The following is an 11653-nucleotide window of genomic DNA, read 5'->3' as shown; positions in this document are numbered from 1 at the left end:
CACACTGCTGCATTCTACACAGGATTACAGGCCAGCACAAAAATTGGAAGTGTAAATTTGCTAGTACAGTTCTGCTGTGCTAGCACAATCCTCTGCCTAAGAATCCCCCCAGCTGTGGGACTATAGCACCCAGCAAAAGCCCCGCTTTCCTATGAAAATGGCAGACAGGCCATGGCTATATATTGATCCATTGATTTACTGCACTTCCCACCATTTTCTCCAAGGAGCTCCAGGTTGCCTTCATGGAGCTCTTCCTGGTTCATCCTCACAACCCTGTGAGGTAAGCTGGGCTGAGTGGCAGGCACTGGCCCCCAAGGTCACCCACTGCGCCCAATGGCCGAGTGCCGTGCTTTTTTCTCGCAAAAGAGGTGCCCGGACTCACCTTGAAGTTGTTACAGCAAGTGCCACACTTATTAACAACAACAACAACAAGAGGTGCTGGTACTGCGTGCCCCTTAGTACCCCTGGGGGGAAAGCACTGGCCAAGTGGGGAATCTGAACCCAGGTCTCCCAGGTCCCAGTCCACTGCCTCTCGGGTGATGGTAGATGCTTGCTGGCAGGAGGCAGCACCCAGCCCATCTGAAGGGGGGGGGGCACCTGCACCCCTCAAGTCCAGAGGGAGGCACTGCTTGCTTCCTCCGAGATCTAAAAACTGTGCTGTTAACACAGACCATCGGAATGTGAGCTTTTTCTGTACAGTGGTACCTTGGTACTCAAATGGCTTGGCTCCCAAACAAATCAGCTCCCAAACGCCGCAAACCTGTAAGTAAGTGTCCCGTTTCTCGGAAGTCAAATTTTCGACGCGGCTTCCCCTGAAGTGCAGGAAGCTCCTGCAGCCAATCAGAAGCCCTGCCTCAGTTTTCGAACGGTTCCAGGGGTCGAACAGACTAAGTTCACACTGATTTTATTGCGTTGACCAGGTCACATTCACCATGAAAGTGCAGCTTATAAATACTTAAACAAATGCTGTATTGCTATTACCTTAAGAGAAGCTGTCCTCTTGCATGCTTGCAGTGAAGGGTTGGGGGGGGAGGGGGCTACCTCTGAAAACAGTCGGCTTCCTTCAGCCGGGGCAGAGGACCCCATGACCCCACCCAGCACGGGCTGCAGGCTCTTTTGTGGGCTCCAATCCAGGTGACGAGTTTCGCCTACAGAGAAAATCCTAAACAGCGTGTGGCCTTACTCTCTCCAGTTGCCCACGCAGACATCAAGGTCTGCTCCAAGGGCCCATTTCTCCCAAGGGGCAAAGAGGGGCAAAGCGGGAGGGGGGAGGAACCAACAGGAACCAACACGGTGGCAGCAGCCAAAAACTCTCCTCTTCTCCAAGGACATTTAAAAGCATTTTTAAGGGTGTCCCTTCCACCCAGCAGCTTCAACAGATCCCCTTTGTTGGGATGCTGCAGCACACAGCAGATACAGATGGAGAGATCACACGGAGACTGTGCGCTATAGCAGTGTCTTGGGCCAGGACCTGGGAGACCAGAGTTCGAATTCCCCACCTAGCTTTCAAAGCACAGTGGGTGACCTTGGCCTGGTCACTGCCTCCCTCTACCTGACTTACCTTTCAGGGTTGTTGTGAGGTTAAGATGTGGCCGGGGGGGAGACCATGTGCACCACCTTTAGCTGCTCAGAGGAAATGTGATATACAGTAAATCCAAATAATAATAAAAGTAGGACTGTTATCTGTTTAAATAATGGATCACCTCAATTATTCTTTATTAGTCTCCATAACACCTCTGGGAGACTTGCAATGCCTGCCTCCGTGGGCCACAGATCTCTGGCAAGTGCAGCGGCTGGACTGCCTTGGTCCCCATCTCCATCACCATTTGTGGCATCACCAGTCGCAAGCCCTGCCAGCCCTTTGGGAACATCTTGGTAATACACTAGATCTGTCCGTCCCCCCCTTTCTGCACAGCATTAACCTGCCCATCTCCCCCTCCCCAAACACTGAAAAGAGCAAGAAGCCACTATGCCCTTCAGTAGCTCCCCTGCCCCATAAGTCAGTGCCCCCTGGCATCGGCAGCAGTGCAAGAGATTTGTGCTCTACAAGGATACCCGTGCAAGGTCAAAGGAGCGGGGAGACAGAAGGTTCACAGGACCCTCCTCACCAACCTGTCCTGGTGGGCATGCATGCCCAGAGCTGGACACAGCAAAATGTGGGAGCAAAACCAAGCAGCGCTCTACAGAATCAGGTTGGGGCCAGCTTCAAAAGAATGCAGGATGGGCAGGCCTCGCCCTGAGGCACCTTCTCGCCTCTTAGCTATTTGGAAATCATCAGCAGATACTTGGGACTCATGCATTTAAAATTGCAGAGATCCTACCTAGTCTAAGCAAAACAAGCCAGCCCACTAGCCCAAGTCTTGCACACCGGGGGGGGGGCACTTTGCACAGCAGCAGGAGCACCCCCACAGTTAGGGGGGTGTTTGTGGGCTGCGACCCACCCCCTGCCTCGAAAGAATGTCTTTGTCACTGGCCCTGAAAGTGCTGCTGGGGCAAATTCGAAGTCCTATTCCTAGCATCCCAAACCCTAAATCCCCTGGCCCCAAGTACCTGCAAGGGCCCCTCTGCCAAGGCGAACCACTTCAGACCCTGCTGTGAGTGGATGAGGCCATGGCTGGAGCTGCCCATTTGGCCCGGACCCCAGGCAGGGCCTTTGCAGCGACTGCTTCCCATTTGTGGAAGGACCACCTGGCCAGGTGCATCAGCCTCCCTCTTCCAAGAGAGATGCGTTGGATGGCCAAGAGATACTGTTCCCGGCACCCCTGAAATCATGGGTGGGGAGACAAGTGAATGTTCGTAGCTTTTTTTTAGAAGGTTTTCAATCCTGTGTTGGCTGCCCTGGACTCCTTTGGGAGGAATGGTGGGGTCTGAATTGAATATTGATCTTAATCCTATTTACCTGCCACTGAGAGTAAACCTTTGTACATAAGAACAGGAGGAAAGCCTACAGCTGGATCAGGCCCATGGCTCATCTCGCCTAGCATCCTGTTCTCAAAGGGGCCAACCAGAAGTCCCAATGCAGGATGTGAGCACAACCCCCCCTCCCTCCCAGCGCTTTCCAGCAGCTGCGATTCAGAGGTATTGCTACTTGCAACTGGGGAGGCAAAGCAGAGCCCTCCTGGCTGGGAGCCATCCATAGATTGTTTTTATTTTCTATCTATGTCGTTTTAAATTGTTATTGATATTAATGTTGTATTTTTAGTTTTAGATTTTATGATTTATGCGGAAATGTTTTCCATTTGGTTGTGTACCTTTGTGTTTCATTTATTGCTTACGGCTTTTGTTACGTTGGTAATTATGTAAATCTCGTCATGTCGTAAGCCGCCTTGAGCGTTGTTTTAACTATGGAAAGGCAGCTTACAAATAAAATGATGGTGGTGGTGGTGGTGGTGGTGAAATGGACCTATAAAAGCCACTGCTGAAATAAAATCTGGTAGCATTTAAGGTACAACAAACATCGTGAAACCGCCCTTGGGACCAAGAAGCTCCCTCCGCTGCTCAGCTGAGCTCTCCGGCCTTCCTTCTGCCCCAGAGACCTCCTCTCGGCCTCAGCGAGGGGCAGCAGAGAGTCTTGGCTCTCCTCCATGCAGCTGCCTTACCAGGAAGAGAGAGCTGGGGGGAGGCAGGCTCTCCCTCTTCCCACCCCCTTTTCACATTTCTTCCCAGGACCATCTTCCCTGCCCTCTCCAGAGCCCTTGCCAGGGAAGAGGCAGCTGCCCATTTTGAAGGGACAGACTGTGCCGCCCTATTCCAGCCCACTCTGAAGCCGCACACAGCCCATGGGACTCCCTGGAGGCTTAAGGGGGGCAGAGGGACCCAAAGTGACCAGGAGGGGCAGGTCGCAGGCTGTGAAAACCCCCCCACACCCTGCTTAATCCGATCAGCAGCCCCCTTAACTATCACCTACCCCCACCCTGCCCAAAATGTGCTTGCTCCATGTCCAGAATCCTCTTGCCTGTGGAGCTGCGCTTGGCAGGGAATGGGCAGCCTCCCCCTGCACTGACGGCGAGGAAGGGGCGACTGCACTTTTGACGGCCCCAGTGGCGAGATCCCAGGGTCCCTTTTGGGCAAAGCCCCCTGGCTCCTCTCCCAGCTGTTCACGGCTCCTGCAAAAGGCAATGTCAGCCCCGCTCTGCCCCCCCTTGAGGTTGCCGGCCTGAGCGCTCCAGCCAAGCCCAGCGGGAGAGAGGATTCCGCTTTAAGCGAGGTGCCGATTCCTTCATTTTCTTGCACACCAAGCAAAGCTCTTTGGAACGAGAGATGAAAACTTGATAAAAGTTTGGCGGCGCCTCTGTCCCAGCCCCAGGGGGGCGGCGGAAGGGAGGGGGGAGCCTGTCAATCTGCCGCTCTGACAGCAGAGCAGCCGGGTTACAAATGCATTATGTATGCCGGTGTCGACCCCGAAGCACCTTTTGTTGGGGCTGAATGTGTCATGGCCAACAAAAGTAGACTGGATTAGCCACAGTGGATTAAAAGATTTTCTTCTTTGAGTTCACCTAATAATGCAACAATCGCCCTAGAATGTCCCTTTGAAGGGGACGCAATGGCCTTCCCTTTGCCATCTGTGAGATTCCTCCCCATCCAAGATACATGGCGGGAGGCTTTTGCGTCCGGCAGGAGGAGAGAAATCGCTGGACACTATTTCCGTCAGGTAGGAAAGAGTTTGTGCCCACCTCCTAAGCCCACAGCCACATGGTTTGGGGAGGAAAATGGACAGTCTGTCGCCTCCACCAGACTGGCAAAGAAAGCCTCCGTCAGCTTCAGACAAGGACAAGAGCCGCTGGACAGCTCACAAGGTGCTCAGAGCCTCCTGCTGGGAGAAGCTGACCGATGAGGGGCAGATCACAGATTCAAGCAGTTCTGCTTTTCACGCACCCCCCCCCACCCTGTGTTAGTTTGGAGAAGTTTAGAGCCCCCTCTTCCTCTCCCCACCAGGCTTCGTTCCCTGCCGTGTCCATTGTGCAAGGCAAGTTCATCTGTTAGTGCCAAGACATTTACAAGCGTGGGGGTGGCAGCGGGGACACCCCCCGCCCTCCTGACGCTGTCACCCAGCGCCCCTCCTCCTCCTCCCTCCCCACCATCACAATAGCAAACGTGCAACTCTGCCACAACCCTTGGGGGCTTTGATCTCCAAGCGGGCATTTGGGCATTACCTCCAGGAAAGGGGCTGGGGAGGGCGGCAAATTTGGGCACAGCGCTCCCCCACCCCACCCCGCTGAGAAATGCGCCTCCCAAGCTGGAGTGGCTTTGCGGCAAATGGTGGCCCTCAGGGGGGGAGGGGCCAGTGGGTGGCAGCCGTGGGGCGTTAACCTCGCTCTGCAGGAGCCCAGCTGGGGGCTTCTAATGAGCTGGCTTTGCGAAATGCAATCTGAAAGGCCCACAAAGGCAACCCAGGGAGAGGAGCTCCATATTTCCCCATCCCGGTTTCCTTTGTCCGCCTTTTATTCTTATTTCGTGGGGCAGGGCAGGGTGGCGGCTTGCGGCGGCCCAGGGCAGGACGGGGCAGCCGAGGGGTGATGGCGAAAGAAGGAGCCGTCAATGGCGGCCGAGGAAGGGCCTCCATTGTCTCACCTGCCGTCTGCGCAGCGCCGGCCTCCTGCTGGTTCTTCCGCCGTCCGCCATGACAGGACCCATCCGGAACACTTCCCAGCACTCTGGGAGCCTCTTTGCCTTTCATGGCCACGGACTGGCTGGAAGATGATGGCAATCTTTACTTTATACTGCAGCTTTGGCTCCTCACCCTGATTGGCTGAGGCCACGACCAAAGGATGGTCCTTCAAATCCTATTGTAGCTATGGCAACCAGCCCCCGTAGGCACCACTGATGTACTTATAATTGCCGGATAAACAGTCGAGACAGGACACTTTCATCCCGCCTAGGACCGCTTCCCCCCCCCCCTCGGCTTTTAGGGCGAGGCAAGAAGAGGCAGCAAACTCCCCGACGCCGTGGGAAGAAGGTGCCACCTCACTTTCCCCATCTGAGCACCTTCCACTCCTCGTGGCAACTGAGCGCACAGCGCCTCGCGGTCATGGGACTCCTCTGGTGCACGGGCGGCCCTACCCAGCGCCAAACCGAGGAATCTTTGGGCGGAAAACGAAGGCTGAAGGCAGAGAGAGAGGAGAGCGAAAAGCATCGAGCTGCAGCGGGGTGCGGGGAGGATATTGTGGCAGTCCAATTGAATGAACATTATTCTTGCATCAGCTGCTTTTGCCTTTCACGGGAATTTATTGCAGACTGACTAGGACCTTCCTTCCCACGGTACCAGCGGTGAAGCGGGCACCTGTCTAGCATGGAAGAGGCACATCACCAAACGCCACTTTCTCCAAGGAGTCAGATGAAGACATGGCCAGTAAAAGGCACGAGACTCTCTCCATGGGGGGGCTCCACTGTCATGTGGGCCTCTGCCTTCGGGCAGGAGCATATCGTGGGCACCTGCATCGCTTTGGACTTGCCCCCAAGCCCACAGGTGTCTGGTGGCCCCACACCCCTGTAGTCCCAAGGATAGGGATTTTCCAGCCCTGAAGTGCCCTTGGCTGGCAAATGCGACCTGGAACCCTAACAGCCAGCAACTGACATTTAAGTAAGTTCCTGCAAAAAGAGAGGAGGCAAAGGCCAAAGGATGGAACCTGCTGCACCAAGAGAAGGAGAAGAAGAGGAGGGAGCCTCTTCCATAGCATTGGCAGCTCATCAAGGAGGCTTCCCACCCATAGAAGCCACACCACAGAACGATACATTCCGAAGAGCATCCGGAGAATCTGGAGCAGGCAATGGCCACAGAGATAGAGAGAGTCTCAAAAAGGATAGCCTGGCCTTGGAAAAGTCGCAGAAAAGGACAGCTGAGGCCATCAGGGAATTTGAGGATGATAGAACTAGAGACTGGAGCTGTTATTTCTCAGACAGCCCCCAAAACACACACAAACATCTCAGGGGGGCATCAGAGGCAACAGCAGGCAGCAGGTTCCAAACAAAAAGACAGGATTATTCCCCCAGGTGTCAACTATGTTGTAATGACCATAACACAAATGACTTTAGAAACATTTACATCAAGGTATCTGGTCATTCATTACCAGCTAGACAAGACAGCAAATGATGAAGGCCCTGTTTCTGTGCCTCCCCAAGGCATCTGGCAGACTCCAGTCAGAGGCAGCAAGCAGAAGCCCCAGCACTCCACAAGCTCTCCTATCCGTCCTGCTCACATCAGCACATCTGCAAAGGCTCATCTAGTCTAGCATCCTGTACTCACAAGCAGATGCCTGTGGGACATGATCACAACAGCCCTCTCTTTACTCGTACCCCCAAGCAGCTGCTACTCAAGAGCCAGGGGGGTGCAGCAGTTGGAGCGGCCAGGGTTCCATTTCCCTTTCAGCCATAAAGCTTGCTCAGTGACCTTAGGCCAGTGGCTCCCTCACAGGGTTGTCGTAAGGATAAAGGGGAAAGTGGGGAGGAGAACAAGTGTAACAAACAGGTGAAGAGGCAAACCACCTCCAATACTGGAGCTCGTACAGGGCCATTACTAGCAGCCAATGACCACCTTTTTGTGGTCAAATTATACTATACGTTTGTGTGTGTGTGTGTGTGTGAGAGAGAGAGAGAGAGAGAGAGAGAGAGAGAGAGAGAGAGAGAGAGAGAGAGAGAATTCTGCAAGGCAAGATTTGAAGTAGAAACTTTCAGTCCCACATGCTATTTAAATTCTTTAGATTTTAAATTTTAACATTTTTAATTTTGTATTTGTTGTTTAGTCATTTAGTCGTGGCTGACTCTTCGTGACCCCATGGACCAGAGCATGCCAGGCACTCCTGTCTTCATTTTTGTATACTGTGTGTTTTATCCTGTAAGCGACTTTGCACCCTATAAATGGTGAAAAGTGGGGTGTATAATTTTAAAATAAATAAATGAGGGCCATTACACTGCAGCCTGACTCATCAAGGTGACTCTTTCATTTAAAACTAAGGAGCCATAGGATACTTGGCAACTAAAGCTGAACTCAGATGACTTCAGGACAGGAACAGATGCTTGCATACAGAAATTCTTGCTGCTCTATGTAAACAAAGCTGCCGTGCCCCCACCCCTTGATGCTGCCCAGGCTGCCTCTCCCAGTGGCTGCTGCTGCTGCTGCCACTTTCCTGGTCTATGCCTGGGAGGGCAAATGGGCTTGTGTTCCTTCTACACATCAAAACAGCCAGACCATGTCCTGGTAGGCATGTGCCTTAACTGGGCTTGAGGGACATTCCAGAAAGCAGGGACACAGGGGCTCAGAGGTCTGCCACACAGCATCCAGGTAGATCAAAGCAGAAGCTGGGGAGGCAGGAAGCCAGTTCCTAACGCTCCAGCTTTTGTCCCTTTGGTTTCTTTGGTTTCTTACTCCAGCTAAAAAGAACAACTACACTGTTTCAATAATATTTCACAAGCCATTTATTCTTTTCTTTCCTGCTGTGCTTTGGATCTTAATTAAGGTTACAGGATGTGGCTTATTCCTCAAGAGAAGTCAGCCGACTGCTTTTCTATTCTGCTGCAAATGTTGCTGTCTGGCCCTGCAGACCTGAGGGTGTACGAGGACTCCAAGGCGGGCTGCATTCTAGGGTGCTCCAAAGCCTGGTGGCAAAAGGCTCTCATGACGACCAGCCTCAAAGTTGGGGATCACGGACCACATGGTGGCTGCAGGTGTAGAGACTGAGCAGCAACCTGCAGGAGAAGCTGGGAAGCCATGAAGGAAAGCCTCCTCCTTTTCTTTACGGCAAAAGCATCGTAAATGGAACGTGAGGAGGTAACTCAAGGCAGCTTAGTCCCTCCCAAGTCCAGGGGGCAGAGCAGCCTTTATGCCACAAGTATCAGACAATGAGCACATACTTAACCATTCTGGATCCAGCTCTATCAGGGGGAAAGTTCCATCCCTTGGTCTGTTTAATATGAGCCCAAAGAGAAGTTCACAGCACTTGATTCTCCTGTTAGACCTTCTGCACTTCAGCCGATTCAGACAGTTTCTGTGCTTCGAGCTGCTGCACCAGTTCTTCTGCATAGACTTTGAACAAAGGAACAGGGTCCTGAGAGAAAGATTGGGGGCAGGGAGGGAAGACACGGTGAGGAAGAGACCGGATTGCACAAAGGCTAGGTTTGCACCTTATAACAAGGCCACAGTCAATGTTAACCACAGATTATAATCCCAGATTTACTAACGTGGCTTTTTCACAGTGAAGCCTCTGGGCTGGGCTCAGATAATCCAAGTAAGACACGCCTTAAGTGTTATGTGTGAGCTAATCCAAAGCATCACAGCAGCCCTCGAGAGAAATCCACAGCATTTTGGATACAAGTGATTACAGGAGCCAGACTAGCATCTGCAGAGTCTGACTAAGTTGCCTCCCACCCCTCGGTAACTAAGCAAACTATATTGCATGTAGTCCCATAAACAGCAAACCTTAGCAATGGAATGTATTGCACCTTAGCATAAAAGCATAAAGCACTGTTATTTTACACAGCTTCGAGGGTCATAGGTGGATGTTTCAGAGACAATACTTGACTGGGACTGGGCCACAAACACAAAGGGTGAAGACATACCTTCTTCTCCAGGAGTCGCTGCTTTTCCACAGCTTCTTCCAAACTCAGCCCAACCCATTCTGCCTCTTCCTCTGGGATCACAAACTCCTGCATGCAAAGGTAACACATGTTAGCTCTCAGCACAGAGACTCATTGGGAGACAGCAAAGACAGCAAGATTGAAAACTACCTTGTCAGACCACTAGCCCATCATATTGTTCACTGACTAGCAGCTTTTCAGGGGTTCCCAACCCTATCCTGCTGATAATAGGGCATACAAAGCAAATGTGGGCTCTATCACCCTTGTCACTACAGCCTTTCCCAAGATGCCACTGGATTCCACATTACCAGGGGTGGAAAGACAGTAACAACCCCCATTATATCCGCAGGCATATTAAGGATAGTTATACGGGCCTTTCTATGCCCTCTAACTATGCAACTTCCACCAGCGCCGTGTGTCCCTCTAGCCAAATTCTAGGAATTGGGAGATAGAGCACAGCTGGGGAAAAAGCTGGGGAAAGCTTTCATAACAAATCTACAGCCCTTATTGTTGCTACAAGAATGATGATTTGCAGATTATGGTGGATGCTGGCTCAAAAGCAAAAAATTAGCTACTGCAATCACCCAACCAATGTGGGCATCTTGGGGTGGGGAAATAATTTTTACTATTATGTATTTAAAGCATTCTACAGACATTATTCTATTTGTAATCCTTAAAGCAACACTGCAAGATCTGAACTGGGACTTCCTGATTCGTAGGTGTGCCTCTTCACCCACTACAATAGCTCCCTGGACCAAACTGAACTGAGAGGGAACTGAAATGGTACTGCAGCATTCCCACGGGAAGGCCACCACTTATGGGCCCCTCCAGGCCCTCGCAGCAAAGGAAGGCACCCACCTTGTATTTGTCGTAAATAGCCTCCCTCTTTGCTGGGTCATCTGGATGGAGGGAAGGATCCCGGCGGGCAAGTCGTAAAAGCATTGTGCGTTTCAGGTCCATGCCCAGTTTAGAACACAGCTCAGCTTTTGGGGTCTGTGAGGTCAGAGAAAGATGCAACGGCTCGTCAACAGTTTCCACTTATTTGTTCAGGGCAAAGAGAGGCCTTCAAGGGCAAGCAGACTACAGTCCTTATGATTTCTGGCAAATAGTTCAGGGAAGAACCTGCATCACTCAAAGGAGAGCTCTGGGATGTGGCCCACAAAGGCTGCTTCATGCCACACCGTTCACAGCCATCATGAAGTATCCATCTGATAGCTGTCATATTGACTTTCCCACGCTTGCAGACAGAACAGCCTGTCAAGCTATCACCACAAACCTACCTTTAAGATGTAATAATCAAAGCCATAGGCGGCATCAATCTGGTCCATCGTCCGCATAGTGACTGTAATCGTCAGCGTCTTATCCAGGATCTCACTGTAGAGAGTTCGATAGAAGAGCTGCGGCTTCCAGGTCTTCTTTACCCTGGCGGCAAGCTGTGGACACAAGGAAGAGCAGGTGCAGCCAAGATCCTGGCAGCTGGGAAGGGACAGCTTAGACTGAATGGGAGGCCCCACTGGGCGTCGCTTCTACTGACCGGCAGCAGCGGCTCCCCGGATCCTGGAGCCAGGCGCCTCCTCCGCCGTGCGAGGCATGCGCCCCCGACCTTCCCCCGAGCCGGGGTCCGCCCGCCCCGCCCCGCCCCCTGGGCCCCGGCTGCGCACCTTGTCTCCCTTGGCGTAGCGCCAGCCGCACACCAGGCCCTCGCCGCCCCACAGGCCCTGCTGGCTCTCGGGAGGGAAGTAGACAGGCACGGGCACGTCCTGCACGCGCTCCCGCTGGCCGGTCTTGCGGTTCCGCGCGTGCTGGACGCCGCGGGGCTTCCAGTGGACGGCGACGGGCGGCGCCGCGGTCTCCTCCTTCAGCGCGCGGAGGTAGTGGGCCGGCAGGCGCGCGTAGATGCCCTTCTGCAGCTTCAGCGCGTCCCACAGCCGCGGAGGGATCTTGTGCAGAGGCATCCCGCCGCCGGCTGAACCGAGAGGGCGAGAGAGCGAAGGAGGGCTGCCGGTCAGTCGGTCGGGCGTCCCCTAGGCCTCCGTCTGCGCCCGCCGAGCCATGGCGCAAGCTCCTTCCGCCAAAGCGAGGG

The 11653-nt window shown here is 53.1% G+C and overlaps 1 protein-coding gene across 1 annotated transcript; it reads right to left on the bottom strand.

The window, feature by feature from the left end:
- Positions 1-8394: 8394 nt before the first annotated feature.
- On the bottom strand, positions 8395-11645 carry MRPL28 (mitochondrial ribosomal protein L28). Its single transcript, XM_035130553.2, has 5 exons — positions 11232-11645; positions 10851-11003; positions 10429-10563; positions 9553-9639; positions 8395-9041 (listed from the first exon to the last, which is right to left on the bottom strand). Exons 1-5 carry the CDS (start codon positions 11523-11525, stop codon positions 8946-8948), a joined length of 765 nt encoding a protein of 254 aa, XP_034986444.1. The 5' UTR covers positions 11526-11645; the 3' UTR covers positions 8395-8945.
- Positions 11646-11653: the final 8 nt, after the last annotated feature.

Source organism: Zootoca vivipara, chromosome 14 (genome assembly GCF_963506605.1).
Source record: "Zootoca vivipara chromosome 14, rZooViv1.1, whole genome shotgun sequence".
NCBI lineage: Eukaryota > Metazoa > Chordata > Lepidosauria > Squamata > Lacertidae > Zootoca > Zootoca vivipara.
Note: the sequence above shows the minus strand (reverse complement) of the source record. Positions and strands in the feature narration are given on the sequence as shown.